Source organism: Echeneis naucrates, chromosome 19 (genome assembly GCF_900963305.1).
Source record: "Echeneis naucrates chromosome 19, fEcheNa1.1, whole genome shotgun sequence".
In the NCBI taxonomy this organism is placed as follows: domain Eukaryota; kingdom Metazoa; phylum Chordata; class Actinopteri; order Carangiformes; family Echeneidae; genus Echeneis; species Echeneis naucrates.
The window spans coordinates 9,120,444-9,146,390 of NC_042529.1; the positions used below are offsets into that span (position 1 = coordinate 9,120,444).

General features: G+C 40.1%; 4 protein-coding genes across 4 annotated transcripts; 2 read left to right on the top strand and 2 right to left on the bottom strand.

Annotated features, from left to right (window-relative positions):
- The first annotated feature begins 253 nt into the window (after positions 1-253).
- Positions 254-12,463, top strand: LOC115059928 (carnitine O-palmitoyltransferase 1, liver isoform). The gene is made up of 19 exons (XM_029527685.1): positions 254-406; positions 2,665-2,829; positions 4,051-4,190; positions 4,577-4,748; positions 4,851-4,952; positions 5,256-5,393; positions 5,819-5,896; positions 6,133-6,240; positions 6,717-6,804; positions 8,489-8,684; positions 8,780-8,968; positions 9,066-9,171; positions 9,256-9,372; positions 9,609-9,773; positions 9,985-10,113; positions 10,294-10,449; positions 10,581-10,694; positions 10,773-10,865; positions 11,130-12,463. Exons 2-19 carry the CDS (start codon positions 2,689-2,691, stop codon positions 11,253-11,255), a joined length of 2,358 nt encoding a protein of 785 aa, XP_029383545.1. The 5' UTR covers positions 254-406; positions 2,665-2,688; the 3' UTR covers positions 11,256-12,463.
- A 506-nt stretch (positions 12,464-12,969) lies between these two features.
- LOC115059932 (troponin T, slow skeletal muscle-like) lies at positions 12,970-17,620 on the top strand. Its single transcript, XM_029527688.1, has 13 exons — positions 12,970-12,982; positions 14,632-14,661; positions 14,783-14,796; positions 14,878-14,904; positions 15,234-15,252; positions 15,372-15,432; positions 15,520-15,636; positions 15,728-15,805; positions 15,952-16,065; positions 16,271-16,380; positions 16,635-16,725; positions 16,828-16,868; positions 17,088-17,620. Exons 2-13 carry the CDS (start codon positions 14,639-14,641, stop codon positions 17,131-17,133), a joined length of 741 nt encoding a protein of 246 aa, XP_029383548.1. The 5' UTR covers positions 12,970-12,982; positions 14,632-14,638; the 3' UTR covers positions 17,134-17,620.
- Positions 16,960-20,907, bottom strand: dnaaf3l (dynein axonemal assembly factor 3 like). Its single transcript, XM_029527686.1, has 11 exons — positions 20,730-20,907; positions 20,184-20,290; positions 19,997-20,090; positions 19,506-19,660; positions 19,145-19,342; positions 18,946-19,068; positions 18,739-18,861; positions 18,495-18,639; positions 18,178-18,292; positions 17,938-18,012; positions 16,960-17,724 (listed from the first exon to the last, which is right to left on the bottom strand). Exons 1-11 carry the CDS (start codon positions 20,809-20,811, stop codon positions 17,583-17,585), a joined length of 1,359 nt encoding a protein of 452 aa, XP_029383546.1. The 5' UTR covers positions 20,812-20,907; the 3' UTR covers positions 16,960-17,582.
- A 751-nt stretch (positions 20,908-21,658) lies between these two features.
- On the bottom strand, positions 21,659-24,819 carry syt5b (synaptotagmin Vb). Its single transcript, XM_029527687.1, has 8 exons — positions 24,621-24,819; positions 23,617-23,792; positions 23,422-23,520; positions 23,113-23,280; positions 22,569-22,736; positions 22,238-22,355; positions 21,993-22,126; positions 21,659-21,868 (listed from the first exon to the last, which is right to left on the bottom strand). Exons 1-8 carry the CDS (start codon positions 24,817-24,819, stop codon positions 21,659-21,661), a joined length of 1,272 nt encoding a protein of 423 aa, XP_029383547.1.
- Between the last annotated feature and the right edge of the window lie 1,128 nt (positions 24,820-25,947).

Here is a 25,947-nt window from a genome sequence, read left to right on the forward strand (position 1 = left end):
CATCGGAAAACATAAAAAATAACGCCCAGACGAATCTTTTAAATTGGTTTAATATTTATTGCTGAATGAATTCAGTTATACAAAACAGAGCAATAAAAAAAAAACATGTATATGTATAGAATATCAAAATAGGTATCTTTCCCACGAGTTGGTAGCACGGGTTTTCATATTCCCTCCGCACATTAAACACAACAGTAAAGAAAACTACCTTTGCGTGACTGCGAATTCTCCGACAGTCTTTGAAGGCAGCACGAGCTCCATCCGGCCGAGCGCCTGTGTGGGTTCAGTCCGGGGCCGAGAGGACCGAGGAGGCGGGCAGCAGTGTCGGCCGACGTCGGAGTTAGCAGTTGGTACCTCTTCCTGTGTTTTCTCGACATTTCTCCTCCGGGATATATCCAAACAACAGGTATGCCGGCGCGGTGATGTGATGTTGTTGTGTTGCACGGTCGCATTGAGAGGCAGCTGTCAGCCGTTAGTGAGCGGCTGCTTTCTGGGCCCGGGTCCGGCTAACCGCAGGTTCTGTGCCCCGGAGCGGCTAAAGGCGCGTCAGACATCCAGCTCTGTCCCAGTGTTTTACATTACTGTAGCATAGAAGCTAACCTTAGCATGAGGCTACCGCAGACAAGGGACACACAACGTCAATGTTTTTGTTCCTGCTGCTCTGTTGATTTTGCTCGGCCGAAGGGGGCGTTGTTTGGAGTTCCGTCTCACTGTTTGTCTAACCTGGATGAAGAGGACGTCAGGTTATATTTGGTGTGTTGACTTTTAGAAATAGTCCACGTTTGCTCTTACTTAAGCCATACTTGAGTAAAAGTACAGTTACGTTACTGGTAAATTATTCCAGTAAAAGTCACCTATTAGGATACAACTTGAGTTATGGGCCTTAGAGTATCTGGTATTTACTGTACCTGAGCTTCAAAAGTCATTTGGTATTAAATGCCGTTTAAAGAAAACTCAGGATGTACAATTTTTACCTGTTGTCATAAAGGGATGTTATAGCTTATTTTCCATCCTTTCCTCGTGTGTTGTGTGTTAGGCTGTCACAAAATGTTTAGTAAACATACTTTGGGGATAAGGGACAGCTTACTGAAACTGTCTGTTCCCCCAGCTCCTCCTTGGAATTGCAGGTTCTTTGAGGACAAAAAGCCATAAAATAAACATTAACTTTTAAGTTTACAGATTTTTACTGAACAATGCACTTGTATAAAGATCATCTGCCATGATTTTCTGTGAAGCAGCAGTATCAAGCTTGAAATCCATGTGGTACATTGGGTGTGTTTTTCTCAGAACACCTCAGAGGTGTTGGAAACATGTAGGCACTGCCTTTCTTTTTGAGGTCTTCCTGCCCCGAGTGCAAAGTTCAATGTTCATCCAAAGATCATAACGTGAAGTGCATGAGTGTGTCATTTGTTCAAAACAGCAACATCTTTGAACAGAGTTTAGTATTTACAACCAATTTGCTTATATATCTGTAGCGTAATAAGGAAATCATTGTTAATCTTTTCATAATGCTCTATAAGCTCTTAGTGAATCGAGGATCCTTATTGCAGAGATGCTAAAGATTACTACACTGTCAGTGCAAATTAAGCTATCAAAGCATTTTCTCTAGTCCAAGGGATTTTGGTAATAAGAACTAGCAGGACCAGCTTTTTATAATGCAGCTCCTTCAGTGTATGTGTGCTCCTTGCTGAACTGAGCAGGTGTGTTGGCACTGAAAGAAAGAGGCTGAAATTTACCGCTGTTAGTCCTTGGCACAGGCATGGCTGTATCTGGCAGATATGACCTAAAGAGCAGAACCTCTATGGGACTTGGGAACTATGAGAGAAATGTGTGTGTGTGTGTGTGTTGGCCATTTTTAGACACACTAAAATAACAGATGTACCCTTCACAGGGGTACAGTCCAGTGACAAAACCTCAGGGCATTATCCATAGCCTATTTGTGGATGGAAATCAATTCCCTTTGTGAAGAGAAGCAGTCATTGCTTTAAACAAAAGATACCCAATCATTTCAGCAGTAAGTCAGCGTTTTCCCATTAAACTCTATCAATTTCAAGCTGACTTTGCATTTGAAAGGAGTCACGAATAATTTTAGCTTCACTTAAAAATGCTTATACATAAGATGGATGTGTTATCTGAGGATATAAGGCACAATTCATCATCAGTTTGGTGATTCATCTCCAAGTCCTCTTACAGCACTTGCTGCCACCTTGAAGGCTCACTTTTCCATCAGCTGCTGCAGTTAAATTACATGTATTTATTGTGATCACAAAGGATAGGGGTTATCTTGTTTGTAATTGAAAATCCCAAGCAAAGGGAACACATTATCTTTTGCATAACAATGAAACAGTGCTCTTGGTGTCAAAGTTTGACTTCATAGTTATCGTCTGACAGAAGATTTCATTGATTTTTGTTAAGAAACTTAATGCTATTCATTTTTTCCTGAATGCAAGATGAGCCTTTACCTGTATAATAGTTCTCACACAACCATTTTAAACTGTTGTCGAGGTGAGTGGTTTTTTTTTTTTTGTATTTTTTTTAAGTTATTTGAGATTTGATTTGTGTTTAATATGCAGTCTACTTTCCTTCAGGTTGGTGGCAGATGGATTTAAATGTCCATTCTCTCTCTCTCCTTTATTTTGCTCTTTTACCCTATTTCTCCTTTAGATCCAGTTATTGTGCACAGTAATCATGGCAGAAGCCCACCAGGCAGTAGCCTTCCAGTTCACTGTCACCCCAGAGGGTATCGATGTGCAGCTATCTCATCAGGCCCTCACAGAGATCTATCGCTCTGGTGTGCGCTCCTGGAAGAAACGTATTATTAGACTCAAGGTATCGTCCAGTTACACCTGTTGTCTGTTTTGTTTGTTCATAAGTACATTTTGTGCTTAACAGTCTTTAACAGTTACAGTCATGTGTTGCAGTGGGGCTCTTCCTTTTTACACATCTTTCAGCAACACCCAGGCCCAGAAGCATTAAGCTTTTGGGTTTTCTGTCTGTCCATCTCGATACATTTGTCCCATTCTCTGCAATGCAAAATTTCAGTAATGTCTTAAGGCAAGTTCTTCATATTTAGCACAGATCTTCTCTTGGACTTAAGGTTGAAATAATTTTTTTGGTTTAAGATCAAAGGCATGGTAATGCTTTTGTCCATAACTCACAACTGAATATGCTAAATATGACAATTTAACACAAATGTTAAATATGTTTAAATAACAGGATAAACTAATGGAGGAGACTGTGAACATATTTCATGCATCTTGACTTGTTTGCAGAGGCATACGATTAAAGACAGAAATTCCAATTATTACTGCTTTTCTGCATGTTGGTACTTGCATCTGTGTCGCAGCTAAATGGTGAAGATTCTTTAAACATGCTTTTCTGTTGGCTTGTTTATGCTGTGTGTGCAATAATTCTGTTCATTATCTGCTCATTCTACTAATTTATCAATTTGTTGTTAGTCTGTAGGCGGTGAGTGCTAAAAGTATAGACCTTTTACTTTCAAAATTAACAGGAAAATTGCATTTTGGTTCCTTTGTATCTCACAATTAACATACTATAAACTTTACAATAAATTTGTACATTTATTAGTTTGCATCCTTGAACCACTGAGAGTTTTGAATTTCCATATATTCTTTAATTGCTTTTGTTGTAGTCTTTTATCTATGAGATTTTAATTGATCTTTTAGTTTTTCTAGTTTGAAAAGGGGAGCTTGCTGTGAGTTCCTTGCTATTATAATGTATGGACTTTATCATTAATCAGTAATCGATGCCACATATGATGACACATGTGGGGGCATCAATTCTCCTGTCTTTGTTTAATTCTCATAATCATCGTTGATTTTCATAATCAATGGTAATGAGCCTTAAATAACCATTAAATTACCAGTAATTTGTTGTATTAATAGAGTTAATGTCTGACACCAAACTAAACACTAAGTTTAGAATGGGAGTAAGGCAGTAACTTGAAAGCAATTACTTTAATTCAATCATGAATTCTCAGTGTGCATGTCAGTGTACTGATTATACATATTTCTCCTTTGACATTAACAGAACAGTGTGATAACAGGAGTATATCCTGCTAGCCCTTCCTCATGGCTTTTTGTGGTCATAGCAATCCTGGCTACTATGTACACTCGCTCCGACCCCTCCATGGGCCTCATAGCCAAGATACAGGAGCACATGCCAGTCAGGTAACATATCTCATGACTCAACAAAATAGTAAAAGTTACTGATTAATCCTGTGATTCATCTGTCTCCAGTAAATGTTCCCTTTCCCCGATTTCACATTTATGTGCAGGTGTCAGGGTACAGTATAAATGGGACATATCAAGTGTGATCTCATCTTCACTCATTCTTCCTTTCCCATAGTCCTCTGTAGTATCTGTTATGTCTGTCTTTACAAATTTGGCCCCTCTTATTCCATTTGACATGATGTGTGGCACCTAGCTCTTCCAAATTATATCAAAATTTTCTTCTTCTTCTTTTTTTTGTGTGCAATTTTGTGCAATGCATGTATTCTACTTACTTTCCCCCCTTTCCTTTTATCTGTTTGTATAATTTCTCCCACCATTTCCAGCCCGACGATGAGTACCCAGTGCCAGGCAGTGGTATCAGCAGTGCTCTTTAGCACCATGCTATGGCTTTTGCTCATCTTCACCATGCGCCTGTGTCTCAAGCAGCTCCTCTCTTACCACCGCTGGATGTTCGAGCAACATGGCAAGATGTCTAATACCACCAAAGTTTGGGTGGTCAGTGCTGTTTCACACTTTTTAACCATATCTTTCACTGTTCCTCACTTCCTTCCTCCATTTGAATATTTAAGTGCGTATCTGTCTGTGTCTCTATTCCAGGCGCTTGTGCGGATCTTTTCTGGCAGAAAGCCTCTACTCTATAGCTATCAGGGTTCATTGCCAAACCTGCCTGTGCCCACTATCAAGGACACACTAAAGAGGGTGAGCTGTGAGACGAAGAAGAGGGAATGACAACAGGAAGTTTACTGGCCACAAAAAATATGTATTACTTTGTCACATTCTTCTTTTAGTACTTTGATATTATCTTTTCTCGTTGCTAGCTAGTCAGAAAATGTATAAAAAATGCAACATATCTAAAAGGAGTTATATTTTTGGAGCGAGATTTGAGAAGAGCTTTGGTATCAAATCAGCAGAATTAGAACTGTTGTTATTCTGCTGGTAATTTTATTTCCATGTAAGGATGTTATGCATTTGTGGTTTATCAAACAAATTTCTCTTTCACAGTATTTGGAATCTGTGCGCCCACTGATGGATGATGCGCAGTATGAACATTTGACCAATCTAGCTGCAGAATTTGAGAACAGTCTGGGTAAACGGCTGCAGTGGTACCTCAAACTCAAAGCTCTCTGGGCATCCAACTATGTAAGTGGCTGACCTCCTAGCAGCCTGGCCACTTCAGACATCACTTAAATGTAAAATGCAAAGCAGTCCAAAGTAAATTTAAAATTCCATTAACAATGCATATCTTTGTAAAGTTCTGTGGTTTGAATTATTCATTCTTTCTGAATACACAAGGGACATGACTGCCAGTTGGCTGCATAATTAGGTTCCTCAACAAGATTTTTTATTTCCAGTGGTGGCTGTGCTGATGTATTCTGGTTGTGCATCTGTCTACACAGTGATGATGGCTTGTATCTTTATTCTAATTGATTTGAAGCTGTGCTTTGTTTGGTAGGCTTCCTCTGATTGATTGCTTTGTAGCATTATTCTGGTTGAGTGGTAATCTTACACCATTGTTTTTTTTTTTTCTCTTCTAGTACTAATTCTACTTTTTTTATGTGTACTAGGTTAGCGACTGGTGGGAGGAATACATTTATTTAAGGGGACGGAACCCAATTATGGTCAACAGTAACTACTATGGCATGGTATGAAAATCCCTCTGTATTCATTATTAAAGTTGTAATTATTAGTTGGCATGAGGAGGAAAAATAATGGCTGTTCCTTTTTGTTTAGACCGTTAGCCATCATTTTCTTCTATTCATTGCAAGTATTCTTAATATTGCATAGATATTATATAGCATCTATTGGTAATAATCTCTTGATTCAATACCATTTGTTTATCTTCCACCTGATTTCTTCTTTCTGCTTCTTCTCTCCACAGGACTTCTTGTATGTGACACCCACACCTATCCAGGCAGCCAGAGCAGGCAACAGCATTCACGCATTTTTCTTGTACCGTCGCAAACTCCACAAAGAAGAAATAAAACCTGTGAGTTCAGCAACCAGTCATCCTCAGTTGCTGAAAATACATAAAGAATTCAAATTTTCATGTCTTTTGCCATGACAACAGAAAACTTGTTAATCAGACGCAGATTGCAGAATTTTATCTTCGTTGTTAATGTACATTGCAATTGACATTCAAAGCTGTCATGATGCGTTTTAAATGTGTTTTGACAGTGTCAGTAGCATCCACCAGTCAGTGTTTGTCTGTCTTGATTGTTTATAGTAATGCATCTTTCATTTATTTAGTTTATGTAAAGACATTTCCCTCATGTTCATACATGCTCATTTCTCATCCCTTTTGTATCCCTTTCAATCTTTCCTTTACTTGCTTCAACCTCCTTATTTTTCCTATCATTATTTAAAAAAAAAATTCACCTTTTTGCTTGACTCTTCATCTCTTCCACTGCTGTCCCATTTTCCTCTCCCTATGCCTTTGCCTTCGTTTTCTGCTGTGATTCCCAGAGTCGTATACCAGGCACTGTCATTCCTCTGTGTGCAGCTCAGTGTGAGAGGATATTCAACACCACACGCACTCCTGGAGAGGAGACCGGTAAACAGACTGACATGTACACACACAGAGACATACACAATGACAACATGATGTTCCTCACAGTTACATGATGAAGACTGCTGAGGGACCCTCTGGAGTTAAAGCTGGGATTTAAATTTGTGCAAAAGGCAGTATGTGTATGCATGAGTGTGTATGGTCTCCTGAAGCAAGGTGTCTGTTGTTCTCTGAGTCAGAATATGTCTGCTGTACAGCTCATCCTGTCATCTCTCATCTGTCTCATCTGGCCCTTTGGCCTCGTCTCAGGTTTGTCTGATTTTCTGAGAATGTTCTGTCTCTAACTAATATCTATTTTTCCTCTGCCCCCACATTATTATTTTTCCTTTTCTTCCTTCTTCTCGGTTCCGTTTTATTTCATCCCAACACCAACAATTTTTATTCCAATCATACCCTGTCTCTCCTGCTCATCCATCCTTTGTTTTTGTACTCGCTCATCCTTTATCCTGCTTAGTGGTTGTTGAGGTCTGCAGTTCCTTGCTGCTCCTATCAATTTGAGCGGATGTTTGACACTTGTCGAATCCCTGGAACTCAAACAGGTAGTATATATATTTTTGCTCTGGGCCAATCCCACTTTTATATCTCTAAAGGTCAAAACCTGTATGATAACAATAGACCATTCTTGTGACAATTTTACTGAATGTCATTTATTTAAGAATACATACAACCTCCTGTTGGGCATTTCAAATCATATGGTACAATGAAAAGAAACACAAACTGCATTCTTGATTTTAGTATCTCAGCACTGATCAATATTCACGGTTGACTCGTGGAGTCTTGTTTCATCCCTCATTTTGCTAAATAGACTAAGCCATCATCTAAGTCTTCCTTGTTGCACAAGGTAGGCTGGGTCAACATAAGACTGAGATGTGTTGTCAAGTTGTTTTCACTGCTCAATGCCAATTCAGCACAATCGTGTCAGTGTGTTAAGCGTTTAAATGTGTTTTGTTCAGATCTGTTGTCCTATTAACACGATTTTTGAACTAGACACATGCACATGGCATTCGCCCCTTCCTTTCTGGTTTCACATTGTGTCAGGGATATTGTAGAATATCTCTGTGATTGACATTGTTGCATGTTTACTTTATTCCAGAGGAAAGAGGTAAAGAAGTGTTCTTATTTTATATATATTTTTATTCAAATGTATATTACCTTGGATCTGCCCAGTAATATAGTTTTCTGTTTGTGACCCATGAGTAACTTTACTGCACCGAGTTGGGGCTTAAGTGCCCCACTATAGAGAAATTCTGTAGTAGTGAATCTATGAAGTTAGCAGAGGCTGGATCACTAATTCTGACGGCTAAGGAGGTAACTTTGCAAGCGGTGAGATTTCATTTTTTAGAATTGTTTTTTCAAAATGATTTATTACATACATTTTATCAAATTAATGAAATCAGGACTGAGTCCATTACTTTTGCATCCAAATCAAAACATTCTTCATTCCTCATCACTTGGCACCATTAAAACTTTGAGACAAATCCATGCCAGTAGAAGAGGCATTGCTGAGGTTCTGAATAAATCTAAGATGCAAGCAACACCTAAATGTTGTATTGCTAAATCTGTTGTGTTACCATGACATGTTCTTAGCACCTCACCAGAAATTCATATCAAATTTGTTCTTGTGCCTCAATAACAAGTATTTACTTTTCTGTCTTTCTCATATCCAAAGACACTGTGCAACACTGGCAGGACAGTGACTACATCGTGGTGTACCACAGAGGTCGCTACTTCCGTCTGCGGGTGTATCAGGCAGGCAGACTCCTGTCACCCAGAGAGATTGAATTCCAGATTCAGAGGATCCTCGATGACCCTTCACCTCCTCTTAAAGGAGAGGCCAAACTTGGGGCCCTGACTGCTGGAGACAGGTTAGCTTGTCAAGCCTCTAGTATCAAAATCACGCAGTACGCTGCATCCATAATGAAATGTCATGTCATTTTTTTTTCTCTGAAATGTTTCCCAGAATTCCATGGGCTAAAGCCAGGAAAGCGTATTTCAGCAGTGGTGTCAATAAGCGCTCTTTGGACTATATTGAGAGAGCTGCCTTCTTTGTGACACTGGATGATGATGAGCAGGGCATGATGGGTGATGACCCAGCAGCCAGTTTAGACTGTTATGCCAAGTCCTTGTTGCATGGGAAATGTTATGACAGGTAATTTTACATTAAAGCGATTACTTCCTCTTGAATTATTATGTTGTTGAACTTCAGGAATATTAAATCATTTGATCATTTCTTGGTTGTCATGCAGGTGGTTTGATAAGTCTTTCTCAGTTGTTTACTATAAGAATGGAAAGAATGGTATTAATGCAGAGCACTCATGGGCTGACGCACCAGTCTTAGCTCACTTATGGGAGGTAAGGAAAATGTACTGGTTGTGCACGGTTGCCATCTGATCACTGTCTAATAGGAGACATCACACTGAAATGATGTCTTTTCAGTATACCCTGGCAATTGACAGTTTCCAGCTGGGTTACAATGCAGAGGGTCACTGCAAAGGAGATGTGGATTCTTCATTACCACGACCACAGAAGCTGAGCTGGGAAATCCCTCCAGAAGTTAGTCATTCTTTTATACATTACCCTCCAATCTTTTCTGCTTTAGCTGCAGATCACAGGCACTCGCTCCTCTTTTTTTTCAACAAAGCCAACTTATTATCTGAACCATTATGGATATTTACAAGTACATGTATAATGTCTTTGTTTTTTGTTTTTTTTGGGGTTTTTTTCAAACCACAGTACAATTTAGACATCTCAGTCCTGGTGGTGTGAACTGTTTTGTGTGTCTGTCTCAGTGTGAAGAGCAGATCTCGCAGTCACTGGCGGTAGCCCAGGCTCTGGCTGATGACGTGGACTTCCATGTTTTCTCCTTCAGAGACTTTGGCAAAGGAAAGATCAAGAAGTGTCGAGTCAGTCCAGATGCCTTCATTCAAATGGTTCTTCAGATGGCCTACTACAGGGTAACCTTCCTCTGGAACAGAGCAGACATACAAACATACACTTACTGTACACAAGCAACCTCAGGGTCTTTTGTTTTGCCTGCACTTCTGCACATTGTGTCTGAAAACAGGCAGCAAAGCTGAGCATCAACTATAATGTATGTGGTCAATATTCAGAAGAAAATTTGTAAATTGCATTTTAGAAAGTCAATGTTTTGCTTTTGTATTTCAGGACCAGACCACGTTCTGTCTGACGTATGAAGCCTCTATGACCCGATTGTTCAGGGAGGGCAGGACTGAGACCGTTCGCTCCTGCACTAATGAGAGCAGTGCCTTCATCCGCGCACTGGAGGGTGGAGAGGTGAGACCAAGAGCACTCTTCATTAACATAGTTTTTGACAGAGAACAGCTTCTGTGATGAAAATCCATTTGTATTGCAAAATATAATATCTAATTGCCATTTCCCACACGACTCATTTAATGTCTGTTTTTTATGTATGCTATGCCAAGCAGTCGAGTCACTCACACTATTCTCTACCAGACAGCAGATGTGTGCAGGCGTTTGTTGCGTGCAGCATTAGAAAAGCACCAACAACTGTATCGCCTGGCTATGACCGGCTCTGGCATTGACAGACATCTCTTTTGCCTCTACGTGGTTTCCAAATACCTTAGAGTGGACTCTCCGTTCTTGAAAGAGGTTTATTTACTTCCTTGTCTTTCACCAGATTAATCATGTGACTCTGGCTCAGTTGGAGTATTTTCTTTAATAGAGCCAGTACAGCAGTGACTTCAACCAAATGATGAGTAACTTTGTTGTGGGTGTCTCAGGTGCTGTCTGAGCCCTGGCGGCTGTCCACCAGTCAGACTCCAGTCCAGCAGGCGGAGCTGTTTGACCTGGTCAACTATCCAGAGTATATCTCCTGTGGAGGGGGCTTTGGTCCGGTCAGTGTGCTTTTGCTATGTCAAGTGGCCACATTTTCTTTATAATGTAAATGTAAATATTGTCTATATGTATTTCAGGTGGCTGATGATGGTTATGGGGTGTCCTACTGTATTGTGGGAGATGACTTGATTAACTTCCACATCTCGTGCAAACACTCCTGCCCAAACACAGTGAGTTAATCTTAAACCAAGACTTTTAATGCTACATAAGGAATTTTATCAAAATAAAATTTCAGGGACTTGAATGAAGAGCATTTTGCCAGACTGATTGGAGATGTTTAAGGGGATACAACTATCAGTATTTGAGAGTTAAAAACGCTAAAAACTAATCCAAAAATACACACAATCACAGCCTGAGTTTGTGATGTTATTTGCACCGAGCTGATGACGATGGCAGATAACCTCCTGTTTCTGTACATTGTGCCTCCATTCTAGGATGCTCATAAGTTTGGTGCTCAGGTCAGACAAGCCCTGCTTGACCTGATGCAGCTGCTGAACCCCAAACAAAAAGAGCCCAACAAAACAGAAGAGAGTCGGCCCGAGATCAAGAAAGACCTGTAAATTGGGTGGGGGGACAAGGTGTACTACAGAAATATGTTCCATGAAAGGAAGGATAATATTTTTCTTTGGGTATTGGGGGAAGTTTATAGCCAGTGAGATGATAAGAGTATGATGGAGGTGTTTTTATTGATATGTGCCCATATTTAGCGTGTTTATATTGATTGTGTGATGAGTGTGTGAATAGAGAAAGGGTTCTTAGAATAACAGATCAAGAACTGTCATTCTTATACCATGTGATTATTGGTTTGATTCAGTTTTAACACTCAAAACATTGTTATATAATCATGGTCCCGAAATGAAAGTAGTTATTGTGACATGGTTGTTGTTATAAAAATGGAAGTGTGAATTGCACCACTCAAAGTTAAGGAAGAAATCCTAACGTCACCTTATTGCAGGGAGGAATTTCATACAAATTGCAGTATGTGTTGACGCCATTAGGGACACGTTTTTTTTTTTTTTTTTTTTTTAAACACTAACTATCTGTTGTTGGATTTGTTTTGCAAATGTATGTGTTACAGCTTAGGTTTTGGAACATCAATGTGTAGAGAAAACATGCAGGGCTTTTGAGGTGACTTCAATTTTTATCTGAATGCAACATTCTAACAGTGGGAACAGGTATTTTAAAATCTCAGAAGTCTGTGACTTCTCAGTGTTTATTCATTCAGTATAAACCTGCTTTTTACATTGATGATTGTATTAATCTGCTGAGAGTGCCAGGGTGTTTATACATGCTGTGTCATGACATGACTCTGGTAAATTCATAGGTTAGTACTATAGTCAGCATCACTTTGCCTGCAAAATCATTTATTTTTCCAAGCAAGTATACACCACTCACATATAATGATCAGTATTTCTTTCTGTGGTCAGTAGATATTTCAGAGTTGCCCAGTTATAAACTGGACTGTAATGAACAGCAGTTATTTCACTGCCATCTATAAACCTGTTTTTATTTTTATTTTTTTCTTCATTTGAAAATGTGCTACAACAATGCAATCTGTATTTATGAACATGATATACAGTTATCTGTTCTCCAGCAGTGCTGCAGGTCAGGTCTGAGTTGTACATTTCGTAGTCGAGCCATCGAATTCAGGCGTACGTTACCAGTCATGCAAAGCCCTGTCATACCTTTCTGTTTTCAGTCCAAATCAGCTATTGTCAGCCTTTTTTATTGCAATATTAAAAGGGAACATAAAGTTATTCTTCAAGAAGAAAAGCCTCAACTGTCTTCTTTTCTGTTCCGCCATTTTAGTATTGCAACCATAATAATGAGAAATGTATTCGTTTTGCTAATCCCACATCCTTCCTCCCCATCACCTGGCACCATTACTATGTCAAAATGGTAACAGCATCCAATTTATTATTAATATATGATAGGACATTAGAATGAACATACAAGCCTCATTTGTTATTTATTCCCGCTCTTGTGATGGTCAGAGCCTTCAATAATGGACCATAGACAGGATTGCGGTGTTTTTTTGTTTGTTTGTTTTGTTACCTTCTTTGTCTTTGCTCTCCTCTGCCACCTGTCTTTGTCTCTCTTATTTCAGCTCTGACGTCACCAATGAACGCTTTGCTCATTCTCCTGCCTGTCCGACTTCATCTCACCCCCCCCCTCCCCACACACACACACACACACACCTCCTCACCCCCATTATATAAAGCTTGGTGCCCCCTTCAGTAGTTAGTCTTTACATCATCTGGGAACATCTCTGTCTTTTCTTTTGCGGGTATGTGCTTTAACTCTTCCTCTTTATTCATATATTCAATCAAAGGATCATGCAACATTGCAACTGGTTCACTGATTAAGAAAACATTTTATCCAAGTTTGCTTCAAACTTCCTAATACTGATATAACCAAAAGACTTTCAGTTGTCTCATCCAGCATATTATAATTTTTGGTTTTAATATAAAATATATTCTATATTCTGTTTGCTGAAAACTTTTACTGTTTCCTGCAGTTTAAGAAACCCTCTGAACTTTACCTTTCCAGCACCAACTGAAAGTCAGCAACTAACATTAGCTGCTGGACGAAAAAGTTACTCTTAGTTGCCTTTCCTTTTTATTCTTCATCTGCTGGATGTGTAGTAGCAGCTGCTGACTCTCAAAGTTCGGCATGTTGTTTTCATAGATTCTAATGTCATTGTATTTTGTGAACTTTTTTGTTATTTCAGCTGTTGTTGTGAATAATACAGAAAGCCGAGCTTATTGATTGTACAAGTATAAGATGCAGGATTTAATGGGATAAAGACGTTGATTAGGTCTTGGTACTGGAAAATTTATTTTCTCTTTACAATGTCAGAGTTGAAATGTATTATCTATATATAATCATGGCACATGACAAAAAAACCTGTAATTTAATGGCAATGTTAACAAAAGCTGATCGAGCACGATTGCAAAGTTTAGGATTTCCACTAAATTGTGACCAATTTCAGTGACTCCGTCAAACATAACTGTGTGTGACAGTTGAGAAAGGTGTATCATAATTCAGAAAGTAGAGGTGTTCACATAGGACAAGTTCTCCTTGGTGACCTTGACCTCTGAGTCTCTGTGTCCTGCTGGGTGAAACATTCAACAGAGCAGTGATGTGATGAAATTCCTCCCTGAATCCCTCATCAGCGTTTTTATTCATGTGCCCGTGTTTATTCGGATTCACATGCTCATGCTCTGAGGTCTTGGCTAAAAATTAACAGTGAGGGGATCTGAGACACTCACACAGCCCCGTTGAACACTCAGAGACAGCCGGTCTTTGTGTGGATGGGCTTCCAGTTGCTGAATTTAAAATTTAGTCAAGCAAAAATAAAAACTGTTCAGTTTAATATCAGATGGCTTCCCCTCCTGTAACTACTACATTTCACACTGGGGACACACACAAACTGCTGTTGGTTAAGCTAAAATATTTATGCCGCCCCACATACATTGAGATATTCCTTCAGCTCAGAGAGACTGCAGAGAGCTCAATGATAATAGAGGACTTGGCTGGCGTTAATAGCAGCCAGCCGTCCAGCTTAATCTCTCCATCCCGCATTCTCTCTTGTAAATCAAATTAAACAAGATGGATTGGCCAGCTGACACCTCCATTTTATCCTGTAACAGGACACTGCTCCAACCAAAAGTCCCGGGCCTCAGATGGCCTTTTCCTTAATCCTGCTCTTTGAACCAAACTGTTGGACCTCTTTGTGACTTCACGCTAAGTCATGAATTTTATTTATTAAAATAAGTTTAAAGACTAGAAAGTCAGTTGGTGACCCATAAATACTGCTCGCAATATTTACACCACTCAAAATAAAAGTTTATTTAGTCTCATTGAGATCAGGCATTAATGACTTTTATGAATAATTGCAGAAAAGGTTGTTTTAATTATTGACTTTCTCTCTAGAGTCAACATGTCTGACTTAGAAAATCAGCGGTGAGTGATTCCTGCCATTTCTAAATGTTTCTACAGTCAGAATATTTGAGCTTCTGCGCCATAGCACGTCTTATATTTCCTTTGTTGTTTTGTTTTGCTGCTGTTGTTGTTCTTCATGTAGCCGCCATCAGGATGGTAAGAAAATCTATTTATTCATTTTTAGAAATGCTACAGGGTCATTGTTTGCCTGAACTCAGCCACTCTTTCTTTCTCTAGAGGAAGATGAAGAGCAGACGGATGGAGGTGAGACTTTGATGTTGAACTGTCACTAAGAGAACTACACATGTTGACTTATTTATCATCACTTTGGTATACGTTTACTGGACTAAGATCTCCATCATCAGTAGTGTGATCAAACACCAGCTCTATAGTTTCCTTTTTGCAGGGAAATGTGCAGGTCATTGTTACAAACAGTTGCCATGAACTGAGGGTTTTTTAATAATAATAATAAAGTAAATAGATAAATCTGCTTCTTGCCTGTTAGACTTAACTTGGATGTTTTTTACTTTATCTAACTGGGTTTTATAAAACATAACTTGTTCACTTTTTCATCGCTGTTCTGGCTGTTATAGAAGAACGCCCCAAATACAAGTAAGTACATATAGAAATTAAATGTAATCATCAAATCTAAAAAAAAAACAAAACAAAACAACAAAACAATAAACTGATCGGTTTCATTTACAGTGATAAGCTTTTGTTTGGTTTTACAGGCCAGTGGTCACACAGCTTGCTGCCCCTAAAATCCCTGAGGGGGAGAGGGTGGACTTCGATGTAGGTTTTCTCAAGTTCGTTGTTATTGCAGGTTACTGAAGGAAAACTGTTAAACAGTATATGTGCATATCCAACGTTTCTTCTTAGGACATCCACAGGAAAAGGATGGAGAAAGATCTGCTGGAGCTGCAGACTCTGATTGATGTCCACTTTGAGCAGAGGAAGAAAGAGGAACTGGAGCTGATTGGACTCAAAGAAAGAATTGTAATGCCCCTAAACTGCTTTCCCATTTGTTTATGCTCCAAGAGCACTGAATATTCGAAATATCAACCCAGAGTGTCTTTTTCGATTGTAGGAGAGGCGGCGTGCAGAGAGAGCCGAGCAGCAGAGAGTGAGGGCTGAAAAGGAAAGAGACAGACAGACCCGGATTGCTGTAATTAATGTTTACCATTATGAAATGTACTGTTTAAATCATTCATGTCAATAACCAACTGTGATCCCAATTTTATCAGCCTACACACTGTCAAAGAACTATTGAAGTATTGTGTAGCAGTAATCAGCCGAAGATGACTTCCTCAGGAGGAAAGGCAGAGGAAAGAGGATGAAGAGGCAAAAAAGAGGGCAGACGATGAGGCCAAGAAGAAGAAGGTGCTCTCTAACATGGGTGCTCATTTTGGAGGGTTCCTCGCCAAGGTCAGGATAATGAATGTGCGGATAGAGTCTGTGTGTGTGTGTGTGTGTGTGTGTGTGTGTGTGTGTGTGTGTGTGTGTGTGTGTGTGTGTGTGTGTGTGTGTGTGTGTGTGTGTGTGTGTGTGTGTGTGTGTGTGTGTGTGTGTGTGTGTGTGTGTGTGTGTGTGTGTGTGACCGCCTGGAGACGGATGTGTTTGTTTCCTGTAGGCAGAGCAGAGACGAGGGAAAAAGCAGACTGCCAGGGAAATCAAGAAGAAGACTCTGGCCGAGAGACGCAAGCCCCTGGCTATAGACAATCTGAGAGAGGACGGCCTGAGGTCAGTTAGAGCTTCATGAAATACTGAGGCCTTCTCAGCTTGTTGTTGTTGTTTTTTTTTTTTTATGCCGGTAGATTCATTTTAAATCAATGTGTTTTACATTTTAAACCAGAAGCATGTTGTAAGATGTCCAGCTGGGCAAGCCTGGCACATAGCATTTAAAACTTCTGCCAAGAAAAACAGTGGCTAATCCCATTAATTTTATATGGCATGTTTTTCTTTATTGTCAATGTGTTCATGCTTTTGTATTTTAGAGAGAGAGCCAAAGAAATGTGGGGATGGATCTACCAGCTGGAATCAGAGAAATTTGATCTCACTGAGAGGATGAAGAGGCAGAAGTACGAGGTGAGACATTTAGCTGAGAATATAGAAAACAAAAGTGAGAAGTGAAAAATCAGACGGCTGATTTGTTACACCAGTGTGTGTATGAATATCATCTCCTTCCAGATAAATGTTCTCCTGAACAGAATCCAACATGCTCAGAAATTGTGAGTCTATCTGCTCATCTCACATGCACCAAAAAAAGAAAATTACACACACACACACAACCACAACTTTTTAATGTTAGCTATTTATTTCCTGTGTGAAATATTTACGTAAGGTGTTAGAAGAAATAAGAAAAGTTGACCTCTTGGCTTCTTACGCTTAGACTGCCAGCCTTCTCACCTCGGTGGACTTCATAGCATATTTTTCTCTTCTAAATGCAGCAAAAAGGGCCATGGGAAGGGAAAAGTTGGAGGACGCTGGAAGTAGCTTTCACAGGAGGTACAAAGAAGCAAGAAGACTCTTCAGTTTATTTCAGGAAGAGATTGATTGTGCTTATCATTCAGATGCGATGGATGTTTTTGTGGCATCTAATATAAAAAATACACACTCTGCTTATTGAAATCCACTTTATAATACAGTGGAGATATTATATCAGTGTTAACCAAGTTAGAATTGAAATCTGTATTCTGGGAAATTGAAATATGGAACAATCACATAATGCTAATGAGATGTAATGTGATGCTAGCTATTTATAACAATGAAGAGCTAGCATTAGCAGCCAGTGAATGGCAACAGCAGAAAACTTCCATTTTAAGGACAAATAAATTCTGTTTGTACAAGATCTGCACTGGGAGACACTGTCACATAAACACACTGTTAATCATGTGAATGTATCGACGCTGACAGCAGTCAGTAAATAGCTGTGCTGAAGTCAACTATTTTTGATTCAGGGCTTTGAACACAGCATGGATGTCATCAGTCTTCTCTTGCCACAGTTCAAATCCAGCTTCTTGGGCAATCCTCAGTACCGTTTTTGCAAAGCCTGCTTCTTGCTCTTTGTTCAGATCCAAAATGTACCTGGGACACACAGTGACACATAAAATGCAACTGAAACTAAAAGATACCAATCACAGTATTTAACTGTCCACACTGGTCTGTATCACTGAACCTCAATTTGGGATATTTACATATATCTGCTACACAAAAACAAATGACATAGCAGAGTCACTGCACTCCTGGTGACTGTACCGTCACCATGGTAACAAGCCATGTTACTATAAAAACTCTCACTTTGCCAACTCGATGACAAGCACAGCGTCTGGTGCTGCAATCTGCCTCATGTTCGGGCCCAACTGGTGCACGCAGCTTTACCGCACGGAATGAGAGAGACAAACACAGAAATGAAACATGGTCAACACTCATATCAGTAGTCTGGGGTCCAGGTGACTGAATGGGGAAGGGAAGTATCTCTATCTAAGAAAATATAAATAGAATTATATTGATTGTAATTAGGGAAATGATATCTCTCACCTTGTGGAGAAGTAAATAGTGTTGAAGAAGTGGGAGTATTTCTGTTTTTCAGGCAGTTTGTGAAGCGAGTCCAGAGGCAGGAAAGTCACAGAGATCCCATTTAGATGCATCAAGTCTGAAGAAGATTTGAGAAAATTTAGCTCTCCACAGTATTATTTTCTCTGTGCTGAGCACCAGAACAGGCTTCATTAGACCAAAAATTATGCAACATCACCAAACTCAACCTCTCCCCTCTGTCTGAACCCTAAACTTCTTTCCTCATTTTTCTAGTTTGGCCCTTAGCTGCACTACGTTGACAATTATCTACAGCCTTTTACCATTAATGGTGATGGATTTTTGGTCAGTCTGTGATAATGGCTCCTCTCCCTCTGCGTCTGGCTCAGAAGTAGAGGGGCAGCCCCGTCTGCTGGACAGGGACTGGAACAATGCCTGCACATTTGCAAAGGATATATCCTGGGCTGTCTGTGGATGTGTGAAAAGGGAGGAAGGACAAAAAAAAAATTAATGTGATATAACAATCCTGCATATAATCATTGAAATATATTTCAATATATATTTTACCTTGATATATTGTCCATTCTGTGTCTTCAGTAAACTCTTGTCATCAGTTTCAATACCAAAGGAGAGGTAAGGACTGGATACTATGTCTCCCCAGTAACCCCTCACAGCCACTTTGCTCCCTCTCTATTAATGCACACACAAAGTTATGTTCCTTCATACTATCATCTTAGTGGTGCAGAATGTAGTATTTCAAAAGCAAGCCCCCACCTGGTTGAACACTCGTAAGGATAGTAGACTTGGGTTGGTAATTTGATAGACACCTTCCCTCATTTCAAACGCCAAACCCCGTTCCCTCCACTGCACATATTGTCGCTTGTTGATGACACCACACTGCAGACAGAAAATTAGCACAGAATGACATACCAACTTACAATTTTTTGCGAACAAATGTGTAGCGTTCCAATACCCCTTTATCGAGCAGTTTCATTGTAAGGTCCCAGTCAAAGCAGCCTTTCTTTGAGTCGTAGCGCGTTCCGAGGTGCTGCCTGACCCGATTATCCCAGGCTTTGGACATGAGAGTAGGACCACGCTCAGATGAAGATGATGAAAACTGAGGCTTGATCCACAATTTGAATATTCTCTCCAGCTCATCTCGCTCCTTGAACTTTGAAATTAAAGTTTAATTTGTGCAGCATAATTTTTTCCACTATGTTTTGTATATAAGTCTAGTTTCACACAGGTTTGACTGAGCAAATCCTCAAAGTTCGATATCAAAACAGAAGGTGTCAAAGAAACACAGGACATGCTTGTTCCACAGATTATTGTACCTTCAGGAGAGTTGTGTTTAGACAAGGGTGTGTTGCCGTCTCCATTGTTTCTGTAACGCACAGAGAGAGCTGTGAAGCTGCCCTTCTCAGTATTTCCTCTGTTTGACTGCGGATCTCACTGTTCCCAAACACCTCCAGGTAAACCTCTGTCTTCTCTGTAAATAAAAACCAGCAAGAAACAACCTGTGGATTTCATGCACATTTCACTGTTACACAACAAAATCACAGGCAGCACGGTGGAATAGAGGTTAGTAGTGACAGGAAGGTTCCCGGGCCTGGGCCCTTTCTGTGCAGAGTCCAAGAAATGCATGTTTAGGTTAACTGGTATGAGTGTGAGTGGTTGTTCGTCTCTGTTTGTCTCTTTGTGTTGGCCCTGTGATGAACTGGCAACCTGTCCAGTGTGTATAATGGGATTGGCTCCAGCAACCCCTGTGACCTGGAAACAGATTAGCGGTAGAAGATGAATGAATGAACAACAAAAACACACTCACCATTAAGTCCAATGCTTTCCTGAGGCATGAGTGCCAGGTAGAGAAGCAGCAGTTGTCTAGCCATCACTTCCATGCTATTTTCTATCACCCACACCTGTGGTGGAGCAGGGATGAGAAGTCTGCAGGTCAGAGTGGACTACACCAGAGTGCAGGATTAGCAAGAAAGTTCAAGAGACAAGAGGCTCACATGAAGGCTGTCTTCATTCCGCAAACCAGCAATGGTCTTCAAAATATGGCGGGGCTCTCCACATCCAACCAGTAAGACATTGGTCTCTCCTTCACGTCTCACGTCGCCTACGCAGACACAGAGCAAACAATATTTACATCATCCCACATGCTCAGTTTATGTGCTGAACCTCAATACTGTGGAAATGTTTCCACAGCATTGAATACTTATTCACATCCATTATCTTGTTGATTGCTGTGATAAATAATTTTGTTATTGAGTCATTAAGTAATGAAAAGGTGATACTAACTTCAATAAATACTCCAGTATTTAAAAGGCATAAGCTTACTGAATATTAGTGTTGGTCACACATCATACATCGTACATTTCTCTATTCTGTGCTCATGAGTTAAAATCTGTGTGTCATCATTTTAAAATTGTGCTGATTTGTTGTAAAGTTGAATTTCCACTGTCAACTGATTACCACGCACACAGACACACAAAAGAAAAGGAAACACAACAAAAGCAGCCAGCATTAGTTTCCATCATCGCAGTGCTCTGACTCACCAGCACTCAGCAGGTCGAGCGCAGGACTGAAGCCCCACCAGGACACCCAGCCGGCCCCTTCACACGCCCGTCCGGCGCTCATCCCGCCAGGTTTGTGTTTTTAGCTTAGCCCCACCGCGGCTAACGCTCCCAGAACAAAACTATGATGTCCAGGTGGACAAGTCTGTCTCTAACATCGGTGCAGCGATAAAACAAACACAGACAAGATGTCACCAGATACAATCAGTCTGTGAATAAACGAGGAAGGCTCACCTGGCAGGAAGTGTTACGACTTTATCAAGACCGAGTCAACACGAAGTTTGGGGTGCTGTTGCTAGGCAACAAGCCCCGACAGCGGAACAGGCTCCCGCTTCCGGTGATTTCAAAACTGGATTTGTCCATTTCTCTTTAAAGACAATTACATCGTTGTTCCCTACCATCGTTGTTATGTTCTACAGCAGGAACATCAAGTAATTCTAACTAACTTTTAGAGTTAATTTAATCAAAGGTTAAATGAGAGTAAGACTGATGTCAAACTGCCCATTGTGGGTTTATTTGTATTTGAGATTGTGCAGCGCATTACAACAAGCACAGCAAAATAACACAAAACACGTCTATATATAACGAACTTTGAATTTTGACATTTCTCTTTTATTCAACAAAATGTTTCCAGGCCAACGACAGAGCAAATACACAAAAGATGCCTCTTTGCATGTTTGTGTTTTCCATGTATAGATGTCATATTTGTTCACAGATGTAAAAGGTTTACAGGGGTCAGCAACAATCAAATGTCAAAAATCAGATCAACACATCACACCCGCACACAGACACCTATAATAATAATCTAAAAAAACACATGTATGGGAAGGTGAACATGCAAACTGAGAAAACAGCTGGGTAAACACGAAGAAGCAGATCGACAGCATCTCCTCTGAGCTCAAACTGACACTCTAGCGGGGCTTTGCCTTGACTGCAGCATCGACTTCCTCTTCTGGCAGCAGGGTGTGCCACTGGGCTACTGGACGTCTGGGATTGGCCAGCATGTCTGACCAGTGACGCAGGCCGACTCCTGTAGCCCCATAGCCCATGAAGGTCTTTCCAATGGGGTCATTGCTCCCAAGTTTATCGTAGTCAAACACTGTGATGACGACCTGTACCTTCTAAAACAAAAAAAAAAAAAAGAAAAGAAAAAAGGAGTGTGATTTCAAGTATTATCATTAACTCCCCACAGAAACACAGTCAGTGGAGTGACTCAGTGTTAATTGACGTGATGAGACAGCCTACCTGTATCTGCTCAAAGGGAACATCAAAACTAAAACTTTCATTAAAGTATGGATTGAGCGTGTTTTTCTTGACGGTTGTCTTTTTCTTCTTGATGCGTTTTCCATTTTGTTGTAGAACAATCTTCACATATGGATCTTGGAGGAAAAGGAAAAGAAGGTGATGTAGTCGTGTTTTATGAGGGAACACTGAACCTTTAACATTTTAATGGGCTGTGAAACAAACATCTGACATCAAGCTGAAAATACCTGACAGGCCACCGACATCCATTTTTTTCAGATTCTTTGCCTCCATGATATTCACTGTCAGTTTTCCAGCAGTGGGTACATACCGCAAAGAAATGCAAATGTCACCCAATTTTTCTTGCTGAAAGAAAATATAAATTACCATCATGTGTCAACAAATGAGACTGCACAAATATTTTATAAAGCTGCGTATTATATATAATGCAGTTCTAACTAATACGTTACATGGATATATTATATGGATATGGATATATATGGACTTTTTTTTTTTTTTTTTAATGAAACAGTCTTACATTGATTGGAACGGGGTAAAAATGAAAATACTAGGTCATACCTCCTCCTTCTCACCACTCTCTAAGTCTCTCCATTGTTGCATCGGCTGGCCCAAATCAATACTGTTCATGGGAATCTTGATTTCACCGATCATATCATGCTTGGAGAAGCGGTCAAAGTCAAAAACTTGCAGCACCAAAGTCTTTCCACCCAACTCTGCATACGGGATCTATAAAGAAAGGCCATTACAACATGAAGATGTGCGATGGAAGAAGGAGAAAGAAACAATTCTGCTTGTAACATGTGACAAAACATACAAATAACAGAGAACATATAGTGACGGGATACAATTATAAACATTCTGCAGGACGAGGAGGAGGGATACCTTGACAGACGCCATTCAGGGTATGAAAGACTAAAGACGAGGGGAAGTAGAGACATAGGCCAAACTTCTGCCTCATGAGGGGTAAACAGTGACATGTCATCAACAACCTGGAACACCATCACAAGCTGTGACAGAGACATAGAGAAAATAGAAAAAAAAAAAACCAACAAAACATAGACAACATCAAGCAGACGAAGGAACGTTGTCAGGTGCACCGTACCTTGAAGATGAAAGTCTCGTTGAAAACAGGGCATAAATTCTTGCGTTGAACCTTGGTCTCAAACTTCTTCTTTTTGTCTGGCAACAAAAATAGTTTGACATAGGGGTCTGAGGTTCCCCCCATGTCCATAGCAGCAAGGTCCTGAGCCTGGAGGATACCCACGATGAGCTTCAGAGGAAAGAAAAAAGGTCAGAGTGATCAGTGTAAGGAAAATACTGACGAGCTTATGAGAATTATGTATTAATGTTTTCATTTCAGATCATTTTTTAACTATTAACATGAATGAATTTGTTTTTACGCAGGACCTACCTGGGAATCTGTGAAGTTGTAGTCCAAGGAGAACTCGAGCTTACCCAACTTTTCCTGCTCTTTCTCTTCTTCCTCCCCTTCTTTCTTCACCTCACCTTCCTACAAGATGGAATAACATGCCCAGTCCACTGCAATCATTATTGTGATCTACATCAGGTAAGATTGTGGAATAATATATTATTAGAAATCACATACTTTTTCTCCTGCCTCTCCTTCACCTTCTTTTGCCTTTCTACGGCGTCCAGTCTTCCTTTCCCTCACTTTTTTGGGCTTTTTCTTTTTCCCAAAACATTTTTTGAAGACACAGAAGATGCAGCATGCCACCAAAACCAGGACCACCACAACTATGGCTCCGACTGCCCACATAGGAACTGCAAAATAAAAATGGATGTATTCCATCTTGGAGCAGAAAATAGTACATTTCACCTGATGTCATGTATATTTGTAATTGTAACCTCATGAGGAAAAAGATTGATACAACATCAGCAAAATCTCAACAAAGCGAACAAAAAATGTGGATTGAATCTGATCTTTTTTTAGACATCTTACATTTGAAATAATACCCTCTATATCAGTGGCTTTGTCAAAGCTTGATGGCCTCATACATCAGGATTTTCTAGGGGATTTAAATCTTTACATCTTCAGATTACATCATGGAAAAATCAACTTAGGTGATTCACTTTTAGCTTCAATCTAAATCAGTTTCGTCTATATTGTCGAACATAAACTTCTTTTCTCGAGCTTGGAATCAAAACCAAGGACAAAATCTATGATATCGTGCAAATGAAACGTCATATGTTTTCTCTGCCTTATCCAGAGACAGTTTGTTGAACCCACATGCGAATCGTCAGCAACACCCTTCTCTGCAATCAGATAATAACACACTCCCAGCTGGGAGGGACAACCACAGCCATCAGCACAACTCAAGCAACTTGTCATTAAATGCTTTACCCAAGGCACATCAGCAGTAGTTGTTACAGAAGCGAAAACAGTTATTGTAATTTTACACTTAGATTAAAAAGTCACATGAAGCTCAGTGTAGGAATTTTCTTCTCGTGTCTACAATAAATCACAAGACTTCATGTTCATCAGAAAAGGAACATTAATAAAAACTGTCCAATGGAAATATGAAGTCATATTTATAGACCATGGTGTGAAGTTAGAAAAAGAATTTCCTCAGAAAGTAAAGTTTTTCTTACTTGGCAGGTGATTGAGTTCATTCATGAACTTGTTCTTCATATGGTTGTAGTCGTGGCTGGGATGATGTTCTGTGTGGGAGTGCTCATGGTGTTCTGGATGGGAGTGTTCATGATGGGCCTGTTCTGTAGGTTCCTCTGGCTCTGGCTCAGAGGACTCTGCAGCCCTCTGAGCCCGGACCCCAGTGCTGACCAACCTCATGTCAGCCGTCAAGGCGGCAGAATCAGAGCAGTTATTCACACTGTGTGGGTTTGTTATGCTCTGCCAAGTTGGCTCCTGCAGTGAGAAATAGCACAACTTTCTATTTATCCTGAATAATCCTTATGTCTGTGCGTTGTGGTACAGCACAAGAGCAAAGGACATCTCTAAGCCAGATGCTCAACATGGCTGACACTAATCCCTCTGTTACTCTCTGTGATCTCCCCCACCCCATAGCCCACGCTTTCAGCGCTGGGCTCATCTCATCCCATTTTTCTCTCATCACTGTCTGTGTATGTAACTGGATTAAGCTTTGCTGGCTAGCATTAGAATATCAATCCAAAATCTCAGCCCCTCAAAACTGGAATAAATAGAGGATGGTCCTCTCTCCCACATTCACTATTTGAGCACCACTTAGCTACCCTGGAGAGCAATGACTGAAGCCCAACATAGTTTCCTACAGATAAGACTGAGGTCAGCCCTCCAGCGTTCTTTGCAGTTCCTCTGAATATTTATCTATCTATCATTTAAACAGTATTTATAGTGTACCGTATTGTTTTAACGGCATTTGTTGTATTTGTCTTGTCTGAAACAAAAGACCAAAATAAAAACATTACCCACATTTATTTACAGTTCTGGGGGTCATCCTCTCCTTAGAGTATGTGTGATCAAAATCAAAATTGGATTTTAACATTTAATCAAATAAATATTTTTTTTCTGATTTGTTCTCAATGTAATGCTCTTTTGCTTGATCAAAACAGAAATGTCTGCAATGTTATGCATAATTTTCTTACCTGTTGATATGCCCCTTTAATTTCTTCTATCGTGAAAAAACTCAAGATTTAGAGCAAAGTGTTGTTCTTGTTGCTTCCCGTTTGGCCTGCTGAAGCTTTCATGTGCCCATCGTCCCTTCAGTATTCTCTGACTGGCTCTGCGAAACCCTTTCCATCAAATCTAAAGCGCTGGCAAATCACTTGAGCAGTATTGTGGTTTAATCCCCCGACCCCTCCTCTCGATATTAAAATGCTGACAACACATCTGTTGCTTTACGTCTCTGACTGATGATGCATAGAGAGCAATTGGCAGGTTTCCTTTTATTACTGCTCCAGTTTCTCACAAGGAACTATTTAA